The sequence below is a fragment of the Microcaecilia unicolor genome, chromosome 11, assembly GCF_901765095.1.
Source record: "Microcaecilia unicolor chromosome 11, aMicUni1.1, whole genome shotgun sequence".
NCBI lineage: Eukaryota > Metazoa > Chordata > Amphibia > Gymnophiona > Siphonopidae > Microcaecilia > Microcaecilia unicolor.
This window is the reverse complement of record NC_044041.1, coordinates 88,873,305-88,892,291: the sequence shown is the minus strand read 5'-3', so window position 1 is coordinate 88,892,291 and position 18,987 is coordinate 88,873,305. Positions and strand designations below refer to the sequence as shown.

At 42.7% G+C, this 18,987-nt stretch overlaps 1 protein-coding gene across 2 annotated transcripts in view; it reads right to left on the bottom strand.

The window, feature by feature from the left end:
• LOC115480115 (cytokine receptor-like factor 1) overlaps positions 1–16,980 on the bottom strand; it is a 30,572-nt gene extending 13,592 nt beyond the window's left edge. For both annotated transcript variants that reach the window (XM_030218594.1, XM_030218593.1), the window contains exons 1-5: positions 16,755–16,980; positions 5,059–5,337; positions 3,632–3,761; positions 1,900–2,069; positions 20–177 (exon numbers count right to left, since the gene is read on the bottom strand). In XM_030218594.1, the coding sequence (XP_030074454.1) occupies positions 20–177; positions 1,900–2,069; positions 3,632–3,761; positions 5,059–5,337; positions 16,755–16,809 (792 nt within the window). In that variant the 5' untranslated portion in view covers positions 16,810–16,980. The remainder of the gene's footprint in view (positions 1–19; positions 178–1,899; positions 2,070–3,631; positions 3,762–5,058; positions 5,338–16,754) is intronic.
• Between the last annotated feature and the right edge of the window lie 2,007 nt (positions 16,981–18,987).

Genomic DNA, 18,987 nt, shown 5'->3' with positions numbered 1-18,987 from the left:
CAGATGTGGGATGCCTAACCTTCCATTCTGCACTCTCCTCCACTCTGTAGCGGATTTGATACATGGCTTGGAAGAGAAAATCCTTGAGAGCTGGTGGTGAGCTCCAGCGGACGATCAGCTGGTCTTCCAGATCCCCAACTCGAGTGACACGGACATCCAATGGAGGATCGGTGGTTACTGGAAGGAGAATGAAGATATTTCTCAAACTGTTAACAGGAATTTCATATCAGCTGTACACTGAATGCCCCAAACAAGGAAAAGCTTGATATCACACCCTCCACTAAGCACATCTGTGCATGAGGTTGACTTTTCCATAAAAGAAAGAAAGCACCAAGAGCCTTCAGATCTAGAACACGTCCTTTTTTTTAGCTAAGGACGTGTTTTCAGTTCTTGAAGGCCTTCCCTCACAATTGTAAAGCACAGCAGTACAGAGGACGGATCTGAAGGCTCTTGGCGCTTTCTTTCTTGTATTGTTTGCTGTGTGCTTTGAATCCCTCTCTGTACTGCTGTGCATTGACCTCTCCATAGCAATGAGTGAAGGTTGGGAGTTTTAGAAACAATGAATTGCCCTTTCATTCCCTACAGAATACATTCTGTTAGCCCAGAAGGTTGCACTGTAGTAGCTTTTATGACTACTGCTAATCATTTCTATAGTGCCACCGAAGTATGTAGCACTTTACTGTCTTTGCTCTGTGAAGCTTACTGTCTAGAGAAGATGAGTAGGTGGCTTTGGGATATAATTGGAACTGAGTAGGACTTAAGTGAGGAAAGAGAACATCTTATTTAGTAGAGTAGAATGGCATGAATCATCCTTCTATAAAGCCTTCATCTTTCTATAAAGTCTATGTAAGAAGAACAGGTCATGGAGTGGGTGAGTGTGAGGTGGAGTGGAAGCGATTCTAACAAGATCCATTTCTGCTTCCAAAGGCAGTTTAAGTACTATGCAAATTTACTTTAGTTTATTTGAGGTTTGATGTACTGCCTTTTCATAAAATCAAAGCGGTTTACAATCAAATATAAAAACAATATAGTATAAAATCAGGAAAGGAACTCCAACTAAAAGGTAACAGGGAAATAAAGGAAATTAGAAAGAAAGAAACAAGTAAAACCAGTAGAAATAGATGAGAATAGGTAGAAGCACCTAACTACTCGGCAGTTGGCCAGCACCCCACTCAAACATCGGTGGAAAAAGCAATAGAAAATACACGAGTCTTAAGTGTAGTTTCGAACTGTTGGTGAGACTGCTCCACATGAAGGGGGAAGGGGAGCGAGTTCCACAAAGTAGGACTTAGTGAAAAGAATGCTGAATGACGCATTGATCGGAGTCTAGTATGGGCTACGGCAGGAGTGGTTAACTGATTTAGGGATGAAGAACGCAGAGAGCGAACAGGATTGTAAGGAATGATCAGAGATGACAAATAAGATGGAGTCTGTGAGTAAAGAACTTTGTGAGTTAAAGTTAAAATTTTATATTGTACATGGAACTGAATAGAAAGCCAATGAAATGGCATGGAGAACATGAATAGATCGAAGAGTCGCAAAACAGGAACGAACAACAGATGAGATCGGGGGGGGGGGGGGGGGGGGAAGGAAACTTGGGAGTCAATAATGACTCCCAAGTACCGAAAGGAATCAACAAGCTTAAGGGGAGAACCATGTAGATTAGGCACCAGAGAAGAGGTCTGAGAGCGTCTAGATAACCAGAGTGCTAGAGATTTAGAGATTTAAAACTTGCAAGTACCCAGAAAGCCACAGCCTTTTTTCTATTAAAAATCCAATCAAAGTATACTTATTGACCTTTAAACAAGTGAAAGTCAGACTGATGTAATGTCTTACTGGCTGAAGAATATAAAGGGTTCAACCAAAAGTCCTTGTAAGAGATTGCTCACTCTTTCTTACCCACATCTAGAATATCTAAGGTGATGGTGTCAGAGATGGTGGATCCCAGCCGGTTCGTAGCCTCCACCCAGATCTCATAGGGTGTGAAGAGCGCCAGGTCTTTTGGGATGTGACAGGAATATGGTCCCACAGTGTGATACTCCAGACATGTGTTATCTCGGCCATACCACCTGCAGAGATCAAGGCATCCATAGATCTCACTTCCATAGGAAGAAGGAGTCAATTATTTATCCAATCAATATATGCCTAAAACATTCTATTTATCTATAAGCACATAAGAGTAGCCATACTGGGTCAGACCAGTGGTCCATCTAGCCCAGTATCCTGTTTTCCAAACAGTGGCCAAGCCAGGTCACAAGTACCTGGCAGAAACCCAAATCGTAGCAACAATCCATACTACAAATCCCAGGGTAAGAAGTTGCTTCCCATGTCTGTCTCGATAGCAGACTATGGACATTTCCTCCAGGAATTTGTCCAAACCTTTTTTAAACCCAGATACACTAACCGCTGGTACCACATCCTCCGGCAAGGAGTTCCAGAGCTTAACTATTCGTTGAGTGAAAAAATATTTCCTCCTATTTGTTTTAAAAGTATTTCCATGTAACTATCTATTTATAGAATCAATAGTAGAAACACTCTATAACATCCATATCCCTCCTATTGGCATCTCTGGTTCTACTCTACCAACAGTTATATTTATTTATTTAGATTTTGCTCACACCTTTTTCAGTAGTAGCTCAAGGTGAGTTACATTCAGGTACTCTGGATATTTCTCTGTCCCAAGAGGGCTCACAATCTAAGTTTGTACCTGAGGCAATGGAGGCTTAAGTGACTTGCCCAAGATCACAAGGAGCAGCAGTGGGATTTGAACAAGACACCTCTGGATTGCAAGACCAGTGCTCTAACCACTCCTCTGCTTGTTATTCTTAGGGTTCTACATGGAATGTTGCTACTGTTTGAGATTTTGCATGGAATTTTGTCACTCTTTAGGATTCCAGAATCTTGATATTCTTTGGGGTTCTACACAGAATGTTGCTATTTTTTGAGATTCTGAATGGAATCTTTATTTATTTAGATTTTGCTCACACCTTTTTCAGTAGTAGCTCAAGGTGAGTTACATTCAGGTACACTAGATATTTCTCTGTCCCAGGAGGGCTCACAATCTAAGTTTGTACCTGAGGCAATGGAGGGTTAAGTGACTTGCCCAAGATCACAAGGAGCAGCAGTGGGATTTGAACTGGCCACCTCTGGATTGCAAGACTGGTGCTCTAACCACTAGGCCACTCCTCCACACCACTATGATTTATTTAACCTAGCAATATAGCTCCATACATCTATAATGACAATGTATGTTTCCTTTTCTTCTCACCCATGCTGTGTCTGGTAAATTCACTGTCTTGGGTGAATCTCTTCACATAGACGACTAATAAACCCCTCTGTTTACTAAGCCACACTAGCGGCTGCTGTGCGGTAATGCTGACACAGCCCATTTCAAGTGAATGGGCTGTGCCGACATTAGCATACAGCAGCCACTAGCATGGCTTAGTAAACAGGGGGGGGGGGGGGAGTAAGTAAGTCTCATTGTAGCAATAAGCCCCAAATAAATGCTGCTACAGATCCCTTCCTGTGTACTTGGTTGCGTGTGTCCTAAAACTTCTCAAATGAATGGCAATTTGTCAAGTAAGCGATTAAAATGGCAATCTGAGAATGTAGCCAGACTGTCTGTGTATACCTGAGTTTATATTTCATGGTGTAGTTGGTGTGGAGGTAGGCTTCTCCCTCACTTCCAGGGGCCCAAGTACAGGTAAGATCCTTCGTATTTCTGGACCAGCAGCTTATGTTCATAGGTTTCTCCGGAGGCACTGGGGAGAAAGCAAAGAGAAAGAACCCAGAAGGTAAATTAGTGCCTAGATTGATAAGGACCTACGGGGGACTTGGGATCTCTTTCAGTTTTGGACTGGCGCCCACCTAAATTTTACAACAGAATTCCTAGGCACCATAGTTGGCAAAAAATACATAACAAAATCACTTTGGTTTTCATCACCAAAATGCAGAATTGTATAGGTAGCTCCACAGAGCTCCTTAGTTACAAATATTCAACCTGTGACTCAAGTAATACATAGAACTCCTCAGAGCTATTATACCCAGGGCTTCAGAAAATACTGTACACAGGGTAAGGATGGGTAGCTGTGATAATCAGTATCTTCCTAACACATTTCCTCAAGTGGTAATGCTTGAATGATCTCTCTCTGAGACATATCCCCGCCAGCCTGCTGCAGAGCCTGAATACTCCTTTCTCTAGTCTTTGATGGATTATCTCAGTCTCTGGAAGTGAGTGTATAACAGTATACAGTCAGTTTTGTTTCCTGAATAGTGGAGAGGTGATTCAGCAAGAGTTTTACCCAGGACCAGGTTCTTTACTTACAACTAATGCTTAAAACAGTGCACATTTTGTCCCCATCACCCCACATGCCATCAGCTCTGCCTTGAAAAGACTACCACTGGGAGATGCTCTGTGCCCATACCAATTTTGATGTTGGCTTCTCTTCTGAAAGACGTCCCACTAACCAGGCAAGGGGTGGTACTGGGAACATCTGCCCTTGGGGAACTAGACTGAGACCATCAAATGCCCATTGGATGGCACAGCGTACAACTTGAATAGGCAAAGTAAAGGCACAATGTTCTGTTACCCTATACCCAGTCCCTAAACCATCCAATATCTCAAACACCTGCTATAAAAGAAAGGGACATTCTCTCACTGTCTCAGGATTACAGCAGCCCTGGTCCTCTCACTCTTCTTCCTCTCTCCTTCAGATGTTTGGTAATCAATCAACAGTAGAGAACACAAGGCTACATCAGTTCATCCTGAATAAGCTGAACTGGTCATGGTTTCACCTTAACCCTAACACATGCATGGAAAAATGGTCCCTGTGTCTCTTAAGGACAACAGAACAACACCTTCACCGATGCATGGGAAGACAGAAACCAGAAAAGGCTCAGTCTGTCCTGGGTGGCATGGAGTCATCTGATAACCCTTGGAGAAAAGGTTATTCCTACACTTCATATATTTGTCTGGTCACCTTAGATTGTTGACTTGCTCTTAATTTAGAAACTTACAGTTAGCCCATGTCTTGCTAAACCAAAGAACATGAAACCTACATCCAACGTAGAGGCAGGAGCCAGCAAGTATGCGCCCATCTCTGCCATGGCACACCAAGTTATCTCCCGACTGCTGCTTGGATCCATTCAGGTTGGTGAGCGTCACGGCAAGAGTGGTGCCATTCAGGACCTTGGAAACCTCCCAGGGGAGCCGCCTGCCGTTTAGGGTCCAGAACAGGTCCTCTGCTCTCAAAGCTAGCTCTGGCCTCACTGTGCAGGTGGCAGTCAGGGAAGATCCTATCACTAGGGTGGGATCCTGTGGAACCACCACCGCAGGATCTGTGCAGCAAAATAAAGGAAAGAGGCATTACAAGGCGATCAGCTAATCAGATGCCTGCATTACCCTGCGTGTGACACGTGTATTTCCAGAAGAGTGTCTTGCACTCAAGGGGACAGTATCCAGTTTGTCTGACAAAAATGTATGTGTGTGTTTTTTTTGGGGGGGGGGAGGCACCTTACACATTTTATTTTGGCTCTTTACAAGTAAAGATGTGAAAATACTTTATAATTTCCTGCTTACCTTAAGACATAATTATTATATAGACTTTATAAGGGAAAACATTCATTTTGTTTAGTTTTAAATATGTGCTTTTTGTAAACACTGCCTGCTAAACCTGAAACCAAACCAAAATAAGATAGAAAGAAAACCCCAGGAATAATAAAAGCAAAATGCCCAGAAACCCCAACAAAATGAAAGAAAGCCTCCAGTGAGCATATCAATAAACTAGGTGCTCACATTTACGAATGTGTTATGCACATAATTGTTTAGAATAATGAGAGATATTTGCTGTACCTGAATATTACTCTCCTTGAGATACAAATGAAAAAAGTATGAGTCAAAGCCAAATTAATTAATTAAATAACTATATACACAGTTGCATATATGCCAGTATGCTGCCTAAGCGCTATATACACAGTTATCTTGCATAGCACATAGCTGCAAGGGGCTCATACATAGGGGTGGAACATAATCCAGAGGCAGCTAGTTCAAATCCCACTGCAACTCCTTCTGATCTTAGGCAAGTCACAACCCTCCATTGCCTCAGGTAGGTACAAACTTAGATTGTGAGCCCTCCTGGAACAGAGAAACATCCAGTGTACCTGAATGTAACTCATCTTGAGCTACTACTGAAAAGGTGTGAGCAAAATCCAAATAAATAAATAGGTAGGGCTCTCACATAACTTCTTTTATTTAAAACTTTATTAGTCGCACCATCCATAGTTCTGAACGAGTTCCATTCAAACACAATAAAATCAAACATAAAACCAAAACAAACAATAGACAAGACAGTGAACTATCAGCCTTAAATCAATAAATAGCCTTCAAAATTCTTCAGTACTCAGAGATCAGAGTATTAGTTTAGTTTAAAACACTTGATAGACCATCCTTCACAATAAAATTTCATCACAAGAATGCTTTCTTAAATAAATAAGCCTTAAGATGTTTTCTGAATTGTAAAAAACCAGTCATACCACTCAATTCCAAAGGTAGATTGTAAAACACCAGTTGTACCATGCAGCAGGGGCGTAGCCAGACTTCGGCAGGAGGGAGGGTCCAGAGCCCGAGGTGAGGGGGCACATTTTTGCCCCCCCCCCCGCCGCCATTACCAACCCCCCCGCTGCCACCACCAACTTTGACCCCCCCCCTGCCGACAACCCTCTCAACCCCCCTCCCGCCGTCAACCCTCCCCCACTGCCACTGTCGCCTACCTTTGCTGGCAGAAGACCCCAATCCCCGCCAGCCAAGGTTCTCTTCTTCTGGCACAAGGCTTTGTTCTGTTTCTGAGTCAGAACAAAGCCTTGCATTGGAAGACTAGGGCCTCGTCTGGCGGGGGTTGGGGTCCCCCGCCAACAAAGGTAGCCCACGGCGACAGCGGCAGTGGGGGATGGTTGGCAGTGGGAGGGGGTCAATAGGGTTGTCGGCAGGGGGGGCCAAATATACGGGGGCCCAGGCCCCCATGGCCCCACGTAGCTATTCCACTGCCATGCAGTACTGCAAGGTATGCGCAACTCTGCTGCATTTAGGCACTTGCATTATGGCAGCTGTATGGCTGGCATAGGTTTGGGTGCCTAGATGTTAGGTGCATTGATACCGGGTAATGCTTGTGTTCTATAATGGGACTACTTCCATTATAGAATAAGCTTCTGTCACAGGCCCTCGGGGCATCTAAATGGAGAAGCCTAGTTATAGAATTGTTCCCCCATCCCCTGGATTCTCTAAACGGTGCCAAAATTTGGGTGCCCAAATTTACGCTGGAACCTGAGATCTATGCACTAGTATAGCGTATAGAACCTTTGAACCTTTTCTAATTCCACTAATCAATGCATGCAATTACACAATTATATTGAACTACCCAGTGTACCTGAATGTACTCACCTTGAGCCACTACTGAAAAAGGTGTGAGCAAAATCCAAATAAATAAATAAATAGCAAATTAGTTTATGAGCCGTTAACAATCAATAACTGGCTGCTAATGATCAATTATTGACATTTATTGACACTAATTTGGATTTGCACGTGGATCTGGCTGCATGCAATTCTATGCGATCCATGTCCAAATCCTTTTGTGTGCAATGGAAAAGGGGCGTGGCCATGACAGGGGTATTGGTGGGTCAGGGGCATGCCAATGAATTATGTGCAGCGATACAGAATTTGGGGGATGTGTGCCCAAATTGTGCACCAGGAATTACACCAGGTTTCAGCTGGTACAAGTCCTCGGCACGAGAATCCTTGCTAGATGCTATTCTATAAAGAGCGGTCCAAAAAAGAAGTACGCAGGATTTTTAAGAGTGGTACCAGTGAGCTTTATGAATGACCCAAAATGGGCCATTTTTCGGCATAAACTTCGTAAAGCAACGCCTGCTTCAGGGGTCAATTCAGCCAATCAACACTAAATTGCATAAGTTGTTCCTCTTATGTTTATTGCCAGGGCTGTGGTGGAAGCTGAACCCCACAGAGGGTCTGTGGCGATAAACATTGGAACTAACATCGCCTTCCAGGTGCACCAAGGACATGGATGTGAGTTAGGTAAGCACAAAAAAAGGTGGAAAAATAACTTCAAGAGACCAATCCAAGATAAGGGGTAAGATGCTCCAAAAAATGTGAGTTAGGTAAACCAATATCATCTAATGACATGGCCACATTGGGAACCAGTGTACAGTGTTACCCAGTTATGAGAAGATGCTGCTGTGAACCAGGCCTGTGAAGAGCGGTTGTCACTATGCCAAGTACTATATTTTGAGGAACAGCTTATGCAATTCAGTGTTGATTGGCTGAATTGACCCCTGAAGCAGGCATTGCTTTATGCCGAAACACGGCCCATGTCGGGTCATTAATAAAGCACACTTGTACCACTCTTGAAAGCCCTTTGTGCTTCTTTTTTGGACTGCCTGTGCTATGTACTTTGACCCTCTCCGTTGTATGTTGATTCTATAAAGAGTGCTCATCCCTGAGCACCCTTTGCTGATTTTCCCCAGCGTCTATTTTTCGGTGCCAAGTAATGAATCCAGTCCCATATTTTTATATATTAAGGGAGAAATGAGTCTTTGAGGTTCTTTCACACCTGTACTTGAGGATTGAAAGAGAGCATTTTCTTGTAATTACATTTGTTGCACTCATTTTTATTTTTCTGAATTTACAGTTCTTACTTTTTGTCCTGGTTGCGTCTACTGCTGGCTGTTTCCGCACGCACTCCAGTTACAGTAAGAAGCTAATATTTATAGCAGCTTGCCAATGTGTGAGTAGGTGTCTGTTTGTGTGTTTATAAAATGCCAGGGGCAAAGTGGTAGAAATCGTGTCTATACTAAAGCCACCGACATTTATGCTTGCTCAATGTCCTACTGTATTTTATAAACAACATGTGAAAATCACAACTCCTACAGTGCTCTGCTCAAACTCCGCTCCTGAACATGCCTACTTGCAGGTTGCCTGTAAGTTCACACCTGCTTGGCACCATGCATATTTTTACATGCATAACCCTTGGGGTTATTCTATAAGAATACTTCTACAAGCATAAAAAGGCCTCTGTGCATGAAAAATCCTTTAATAAATTACCCCTTGACTGCTGAATGGACAGCGATGCATCAGAGCATAAAGGATGAATGAAATAGACTCTTAACAGAGGTGAATTCAAGAAAGCCTGGGGTGCTGAGGGTGAGATAAGCAGGCAGGATCCCTAGTGGTTGGATAAGGTGATGGTGCTGAAGGGAGAAGGGAACCCGGATGGCTGCAGAGGTCGTCTTTATTTGCAGTCAGATTCCATGACTCTTGAAAACAAAATGGTTTATTTCCAGGAAAGTTGCCGGCAGTGAAGGAGGACCCTGTAACATGAGTCAGCTGACTGGGGAAAGGGTAGGGGCTGTGTGGGAGAGTGCCTGACAGCTCAGCTCTGACAGGGCAGTGTGCGGTTTTCAGTCCGATGTACAATGAAAGGTTGGCTGCCCGGAAGTGGCACAGTCAGAGATCCCGGAATTCAAGTGACGGTGGGATAATGAATATACTTGAGTGATTACATGCTGATGACACCACCTCTTGGTCCCTTCCAAACACAAGGGGGACTTATTCCAACAATCTCTGTGCTGGTCTCAGCAAGCATTCCCAGAAACTGGGTACTTTGGAAATGGCCCCACTAATCACTGCCAGGAAACAAGGCTCTGAGAGAGGGGAGAAAAGTCAAATTGTTCTTTGTAGACACATCAGCAAACTGAGGTATTTGCAACCAGGGCTGGCTTAATCATTAAGCAAGACTAGTTGGTTGCCAAGACTAGGGTGGTAGCTTCTGAGGTCAGTAAACAGCAGCTGCGGTCAAAGCGAAAAATTGATCCTGACAGCCACACAACACAAAGAAGTATCAACATGTACTTCTACCTGCAGCAAGGGTCAACAATTTCCAAACAGCCCATTCACCTGGATAAATGGCTTTTGCAAGTTGCCATTATTATAAATAGATATATAAATTTACATTACTTCTTATATTCCGCATCTACCCAACAAGAAGCAAACAGGCAGACCCTATGAATTGACATCCTTTAGACTAATAATAAATAATATAGAAGGAAATTTAACACCACTTTCTATTATGATAAAAGTTCTTTTCAAAAGAAAAGTTTTTAATGCTTTCTTAAAATCAGGGAAATTCTGAATTTTTCTCAATTGTAAAGGAAGTGAATTCCATAACAAAAGGACTAGCATAAGATTAGCAGAAAAAGTGGTCCTATTTTTCAGTCTACTAGGATTAGTATAATGGACAAGTAAACTATCTTGGAGGCCTCTGTCTTTGTTAGTCATTTGAATCCAACTAAGCAAATATACCAGGCTTAGCCCATAAAGGATCTTATGAACTGTTATGTAAACCTTAAATTGAATTCGAACTTCCACTGGTAACCAGTGGAGGTCCTGTAACAAAGGAGCTACTACTAAGCCGTGTGTGTGCCTACGTACACCCAACGTGCATCAATTTGGAGTTACCGCCCGGCTACCGCATTGTCCTTGCGGTAATTTCATTTTTGACGCATGCCGGAACATAATTTTTATTTTCTGGTACACGGCAAAAACCGGGCAGCAATTGTCATTCTACGTGCGTAGACGATTACCGCAGGGTTAATGCATGACATCTTAATGCTAAGTCAATGGCTGGCTGTAAGGTCTCAGACCCAAAATGGACGCGTGCTGATTTTTATTTTGCCACATGTCCGTTTGCAGCAAAAATTTTAAAAAGGCCTTTTTTTTACAGGCACGCTGAAAAATGGATCTGTGTGCGCCCAAAACACGCGCCTATACCAGCGCAGCCCATTTTTCAGCGGACCTTAGTAAAAGGACCCCCATATTTATGTGCAGAAAAATTAAATGCGCAGCCGTATTCTGAATAGTCTGAATCTTCCTCAAAAGACATTTTTGACAGCCTGCATAGATGACATTACTATAATCTAAGACTTATAGAAATGGGCTTTGAACAACCAGTCTGAAGGTGTAGATGTCAAAGAAGTTACGTAGCCTCCTAATAATAAAGTGTAAAAGAAACGAGTAAAAAAAAAAAAAAAAGGGGGTGTGGAAATGGGAGGGGCATGGGTGGAACGGGGACATTGCTAGCATTTACACACGTTGTTATAGAATACGGGGATATGCACCCAATTTAGACGTGTACATTTGCACCACATTTCAGTTGGTGCAAATGATCACACCTAAAGTTAGGTGTGAGTCCTGGGTGTAAGTTCTATTCTATAAACCACACCTAACTATAAGACTGGGTTATAGACTAGTGCTTTTGGCGGTGCCAAATTTTTCGGCACCATATATAGAATTCACCCCATTGTGTGCATAAATTATAGAATAATGCCTATCACTTATGTGCTCACATGTTCATTATATGCATAAAAGTGCTAGTATTCTATAAATTATGCATTCAATCAGAACCTAACTTCAGGTGCCAAGTTAGAGAGTATGGGGGACAGTGTCTCCCCCCCTTCGGGTCCCCGACAATTGGTCTAATGACAATTCGTCTAATGGACAATTGGTCTAGAGGAGGCAGGATACAAAAATCAGTGTAATGTTGCAAGAAATAACTACAGCAAAATATAGGTCTCAGTCCTTTTGATCTTCAGAAATTAAGGAATATATGAGTGAAGAAAGTTTTAATGTGAGAAAATTAAAAAGCACAAAAGTTTGACAATGTTGTACTCAAAGTACAGATTGTGAGCAATGCCACGTAGGGTTAATGCCTTGATCAGATTAAAGCATGCTGTTAATGTTGAGTAGTGGGTAGTTATTTTTGTGCGCTGGTTCCATGGTATTTTCCGATGCTGTTCACTATAGCGCCAGAGTTCTGAGCGTCGGTCCATCAGCTTAAGCTACTACTGAAAAAAGGTGCAAGTTAAATCCAGAGCATGTGATTCTGGTGGTAATCCTTCTGTTTCATTTTACTTATAATAGACATGGGTGTCAAGAACATAAGAACATTTGAAAAGCCATGTTGAGTCAGACCAAGATCTATCAAGACCAGCATTCTAGCTCCAATATTTTCCAGGCAAAGTCATAGCTCTTTTCCAGGAATAAACTTATGGCTTTCCCAAGTCTTCCTGGCTAATAATTTTGTAATGAACGTTTCTTGCACTAACTTGTCTGTTTCTGGAACCTATTATACTTATGAAGATAAGAGTTGATCTCCTCAGTCCGGATTTTGGTCCAATTCCCCCTCATTTCCTCATTAGGAATACCTAGCAGGTTAAGGTCCTCTTGCCCACTCAGTGTCTGAATCAAATCAATAGACACTTCCAAGGTAAATAGAAATCAAAAGAGAATTCAAAACAGAAAAATTATCTGCCCAGGATCCAAGTGTCAGAAAGTCCCAAAACCACTGCAAGAACCATCGCTCAGCTTTAAGAAGTACGTGATCCCCTTCAAAGCTTCGCAAACTTCACCCAGGAAGGTGATCAACAACAAAGAATTCCCTTTCCCTCTTTAAAAAAGGGAGATTTAGGTACTTCAGCCCAGGGCAGAAGATGGTAAGTGGAACCCAAGTGAGGGGAAGCCCAGGGTAAGTGTGAGCAGCTGAAGCTGACACAGGGATGGGTGCCACGTGCCCCGGCCCCGCCCGCACCCACTCTGCATGGTTTACTGCCATTAAGGAGCCCCTCAGAGTATGGAGGGGATCATATAATGTGACCTGGATTGCCCACTGTTGAAAACAGGATACTGGGCTTGATGGACCTTTGGTCTATACCAGTGTGACAATACTTATGTACTTATGTGGTCATAGAAAGAAACAGACTTTTTGTGGGCTGTAATATCTGTCACTCAACTAGCACTAGACCATTCCAAAGAGGAGGATGAACCTTCAAAACCACACAACTAGTCCTGTCTTCTAATATCACTTAAAGAGCAGTGAAGTCATGGAACCATTTTGTCACCTGAGACAGCCTTGATGATCAATACTAAATATTTTCAAGCATAAATCAGACAAGTACTTTCCAGGGAAAACTATACTGGTGAGTGTGTGACAGGGGCGTAGCCAGAAAACAGATTTTTGGGCGGGCCTAGGCAAGAATTAGGTGGGCACCAAGTGTTCTCCCCCACCCCCACCAACAAAAAAAAATCTCATCTGGCGGGAAAATGCTTCTTTCCACCTTGGCAGTCTGCAGCAGGCATGAGCTGAAAACTGAGCATGCGCAGGTGCCGTATTGTGGAGAGTAGCATTTTCTTTACCATCAGGGGGAAGCCTTCAGCTGGCAGAGCTTGGGATCCCCACCAGCTAGCATTAAATATGTGCTACTGTTGGGTGAGCCTGAGCCCTAAGTGGGTGGGCCCTGGCCTACCCAGGCCCACCTGTGGCTACGCCACTGGTGTGTGACAATACAATTAGACTCAGGGGGAGGGGAATGCTGATCTGACCATTCTGAGTCTCCTTTTGACATATCTGGAGTCAGAAAGAAATGTATTTTTATTATTGAAACTGTCTCTGGATGCACAGTATGGGCAGACGGGAGGTTTGGTAGTTCAAGGGTTTTTGGGTTTTGTTTTTTTTACTAGAGAGAGATGTTAGCTGTTTGGAGTACACTGGCAGTTATTGTGGTGCTCTAAAAGCCAGGTTCCAGTTATGCTTCTCCAACTGATGCTCCTTCTGGCCTTGGGCAAGTCACATCACCCTCCATTACCTTTAGATTGTAAGCCCTCTGGAGCAGGGGTGTAGCCAGACCTCGCAGTTGGGAGGGGGCCAGAGCCCAAGGTGGGGGGCACATTTTGATCTGCTGCCTCCCCCGCTGACACCTCGTCACCCTGCCGCTCCCCCCCCCCCCGCTGCTCCCCCCCCCCCCCCCCCACTGCTGCAGCAAATACCTCGGCTGGCGGGGGTCCTCAACCCCTGCCAGCTGAAGCCTTCTCCAGCGCTGCCGCATTGCCTGCCCTGCATTTTCTTCCCCCTCACATCCTGCATGCTCTTTTTTAGTGAAACTGAGCAGTTCACTAAAAGGAGCGTGCAGGACGTGAGGGGAAAAAGAGAGAGCACTGAGCAGGGCAGGCAATGAGGCAGCGTCGGAGACAGGTGCTGGAGAAGGCTTCAACTGGCGGGGGGTTGGGGACCCCCGCCAGCATAACCAGAGGCCCAGAGGCAATTTTGGGGGGGCCCAAGCCCCTGTGGCCCCACATAGCTATGCCACTGCTCTGGAACAGGGAAATACCTACTCTGTTTGACTAGAACCCAGCTCAGGTTTACAAAGGTGAACAGTTGAATGTACTTTTCCACTCAATTTATATCTATTCTCCTCTTAAACTACAACAATTCTGTATTAATGTATCTCACAAAATGTTGAATCTGAGTGGCAGAAGGAATTGAATACTATACTTATTATAGTGAACCTTTCAGATACTCTAAATAAAAATGTTTGAGGCTGGAAGGGGGTAGACTCAAACATTTGAATCAAAACTTGTTTTTGGATAACAGTGGGATACAAGAATGTAGAAATAAATAAAAGTGAAAGAAGATGTATTTTGTCACAGAACTAACTCCCAATGAAAGCAGTAACATTGGAATTAAAAAGGCATCGGATAAGAACAGAAGATCCATAGTGCTGGGAGAAGTTAGGCTACAGCAGCCATCAACTGAAATCTGTGGTATTGTGAAAGGGACAAAATGAGTCTCCAGGTCTTTATGTGTCAACTTGCTCTGTGTTCATAATGTTCCTTAATAAAATCTACAGAAAGGCAAACATTTCTGCACCACCCTAAAACTCTATGACACAGCCAGGTAACTGAGATTTACTACTGTCGTGTTTGTTTCAGTTGCCATCAGGTATGTGTGCCTTTTAGGGGCCCTGATGGTGGAATGATAAGCCCCTAATGCAGCCTCTGCGAAACCTGGCCATGTCGGGCAATTGATTTGAACAAAAAGCATATTTTTACTTTCACTCTGCTCTGCATTGTTCTCCTGTGGATTATCTGCTTGTAGATCACAGCCTCTGTTGTTCCAGATAGTTTTCCTACACCTTAAAGTAAAATATCACTGGTCAAAGGTCTCCAAGTATTGGCCCATTTACAGGGCTCGGGATAATGTCCACTGACTCCCCTGGGGAAGCTTTCAGCCTCTGAAAGTATTTGTATTAAGTTAGTCCAATAAAAAGATAACCCCTTACATGGCAACTACACCACTTTATTCAATGGAAGTCTGAAAGAGTTTGTGTATCATATCGCTTCCTTGTTAAAACTCATATCTAAAGTAAACAACTACATATGGAAGATAACAGAGAAATGAAATGACTCATTAAAAACGTGCTCTATTCATGTGTCCCCACCTTCTCCTTCTCTTTTGTCTCTCTTCCTCCCTGTCCCCCTACCTGCCTTTACAACTGTCTCTTTCTCCTTTATTTTCTCCTTTTTTCCCCTTCCTTCATTGTTCCTTATTCCCACTCTCTTCCTCCTGTGTTTTGTTCCCCTCCTTTCTTACTCTCTACTTTTCTCTCCTCCTCCCTCTCCTGTCTTTCTTTCTCTTTCCTTATCTCCCTCTTTCTCCACTTCTCTTTCCTCCCTCTGTTCTTCCCTCCTCCTCATTCCTTCCACATGCTCCATCTTTCCTTCTCCTGTCTCTTGCTTCCTCTTCTCATTCTCTCTCTCCCCCCCCCCCCCCTCCATTTCTTTTCTGCATCAAAACTTTCCTTGAGTTGAGTGTGAAACCATGTGTTCTCTGGGCAAGAAAGGTAAACTGTGGTGAGTGCAAGAGAGACTCTAGTGACTCTGTATTCTCACCTTCATATTAAACAATCACACCGTCTGGGGAGGTTTTTAGGGGAGGGGGAGCTTGTGATCGAACAGAGGGAAGATTTGTAAGTGGTAGAAAAAGAAACATGAACTGAACTATACTTTTTTTGTGCTTTGTTTTAGATTTACGAGAAGAAAAAAAATAAATGTGTTTTATTTAAAATACTGTAAAAAAAAAAAAAAAAAAAGGGTCTGACATTTCTGTTTCCTATATAAAGTAGGGGATTATTCTGCCCTTAAAACATTTACACATGTGTCTTTCTTTTATTGAATGGCGCAAGAACTGAGGAGGGAAGAAAATAGTTTTTTGTCTGTCTGGCTGATACACAAGGCAAGTTCATAGAATAACCAGTTTATTGCATGATGCAAATTGGGACTGCCAGTCCTCTCACTCTCTGTCCCCGTTTCTTCCAGTCTACAACTTGGGTCCCTTTGCAGGGTGTCAGGAGCTGTCCGGCCCGGATTGCTCTTTGTCCCCTCTCTTGTTTTGCTCCCTCAGGTGAGTAAGAGATGAAACCAGAGCAGTTAGGCTGAGGGAGGGCAAAGGAATGAGGTTCCTGAGGAGAAGAGACTAAACCTCTCCGCCTAAATTACTGGCACGTCTCTCAGGACTCTCCAGTCCCATAAAACGCTTTCACGCTCCTCAGATTACAGCACAAAAGGTGCATTTCCTCCGGCTGCTTTTAACTTTAAGGGGTTCTCTGAATTGGAAACTGAAATCTTTCTCCTTGTTTTTTTTTCTAGGATCAAACATCTTTGTTCTTAAACTTACAATCCTTTCCCATTTCTGGAACCTATTTTATTTATGAAGAGTGATCTCCTCAATGCGGATTTCGATCCAATTCCCCCTAATTTCCTCATTAGGAATATCTAGCAGGTTAGGTCCTTTTGTCCCCTGAATCAAATGAATAGACACTTCCAAGGTAAACATAATTCAAAACAGAAAACTTACCTGCCCAGGATCTGAGTGTCAGAAGAGAAAGTCCCCAAACCACTGCAAGAACCATCGTTCAGCTCTAAGGAGTATGTGATCCCCCTTCAAAGCTTTGCAAACTTCACCCAGGAAGGTGATCAACAACAAAGAATTCCCTTTCCCTGTTTAAAGAAGAGAGATTTAGGTACTTCAACCCAGGGCAGAAGGTGGTAAGTGGAACCCAAGTGTGAGCGACTGAAGCTGTCACAGGGATGCGCCGCCTGCCCTGACCCCGCCCCTTCCACATGGTTTACTGCTATTAAGGAGCAAGGAGGGGATCCTCAGCTATTCATTCACTAACAAGCAACCCCTCCCCTTCCATTGTTTTCTTTTCCTTTTCTTTTCTTCTCTTTGGGCTGCTGCAAAAGTTTCCTGACATCCTTCCCCTGTTACTCAATCCACTCTGTGAAGATCAAATGTGACTCATGCCTGTAAATAGCTCTAACCCCAGCATCGCCTCTCCCAGTCTGTGGTTTTCTTAAAGAAGTTATTTAAGCCCTTGAGCTGTCACCCAAGGGTTATGTTCTTGCAAGTTGCTGAGGATTTTTTTTCTTTTTTTCTGGAGTAGTGCTTCTGAAAAATTCCTGTGTTTGTTTTCCCTTGCTCAAGACGAAAAAAAACCTTTTTAATCCATCTCCAAGGTGTAGAACTTGACTCCTCCTGTAATTTGGAAAGCATCATTAACACATGTAATGGTCTGGGTTGCCAAGCTTGGCTAGCCTAAAGCAAGGATCTTATTCTAGGTGCCACCCAGCTCTCTATAGGGGTGGTACTTCATTCTTTCCTTCTCTGAAAGTTAACAATCATTTTTGGTTCAATTCCTTTGTTACAGCTAGAATACAGTCCTGTGGCTGTATTTGAATGCACAGAAATAAAGATGAATAACCACAGACAATTAGGTAAGGTGATCCTTTTTCAATGGGCTAATTTAATACATTTTCAGGGTAATTTTATAAGTCATTTATTTTATAAAGGTCTTCACACAATTCTTGCCCTGAAAGCTGCCAAGATAAGAGTAACTTTATATGTGTATGTGCGCATGTATATTATAACACCTATGCATGAGTACTAATCCCAATATTCTCTGTCCCCAGATATGTCCAAAAAGTAAGGGTGTTCCCAGCACCACTACTATGCATGTACACCTCAGGGGAAATTTATAAGCACTTATTTGAGCGCATAAAACCTTGTTCCATGTTGTGCTCAAATTACTTATATAATTGACTGGCTTTTGGGAGCTAACACTCCCTTCCTCAGGTCGGAACAGAGTGATCAAAATATTGCAAAATGAGAAAATAGAAGAGACCCACAGAGAGCATTCCAGTAATAGTCTGGAGGGGAAAGGTGGGGGAGAATGGGCGGATGCTGGACCAGAAAGTGCAGGGGTAGAATTTTATGGTATATAATTAGTTAGAAAAGGTTCAAAGAAGGGTGATCAAATCTCTCATACCAAAGAAAGGGGTTAGGGTTCTTCAGCTTGGAGAAGAGATGGCTGTGGGGTGGTATGATAAAGGTTTACAAAATACATGTGATGTAGAACAGGTAAACATAAATCAATTGTTTACTCTTTCAAAAAGTGTAAAGACTAGGAGACTCCATGAAGTTACGTGGCAATACTTTTAAAACAAATAGAAGAAAATATTCTTTCACTCCATGAATAGTTAAGCTCTGGGACTCACTGTCGAAGGATGTGGTAACAGTGGTTAGTGTATCTGGGTTTAAAAAAGATTTATGCAGGAAAACCACAGGGCTCTTCAGATCAGACCAAAAGACACTCAATGCAAATTGTAAACTTTTATTGAGGGTGACTCAACACGGTACCATGTTTCGGTACGGAACGTGCCTTCTTTAGGAGTCTGCACAGATATGAATAAACACAAAAATAAACATATAGAATGCTTAAAAATAAGTCTTTACAGATATAAAATCACAAAAATTAAATTGCATTATAATATATGCATTGAAGAGCTGAAGATATGAGTTACAAATCAAAGAGATGAGAAAAATACAATTTAAAATGTGTGAAGGAAGACAAGCAAAATGTGCTACATTGTTAAATGGAGGACAAAAAAAATGCAACATTGTTTGTAAAAGGTAAAACAAGTAAAGTGGTCTAGAAAAGAATCTCTAATTTTTAGAGAACCAATAAACAAAAATGAAGTATCTTTTAAAACTGATATCAATGTTGGAGAATGAATAAAAGAGTTTAAAC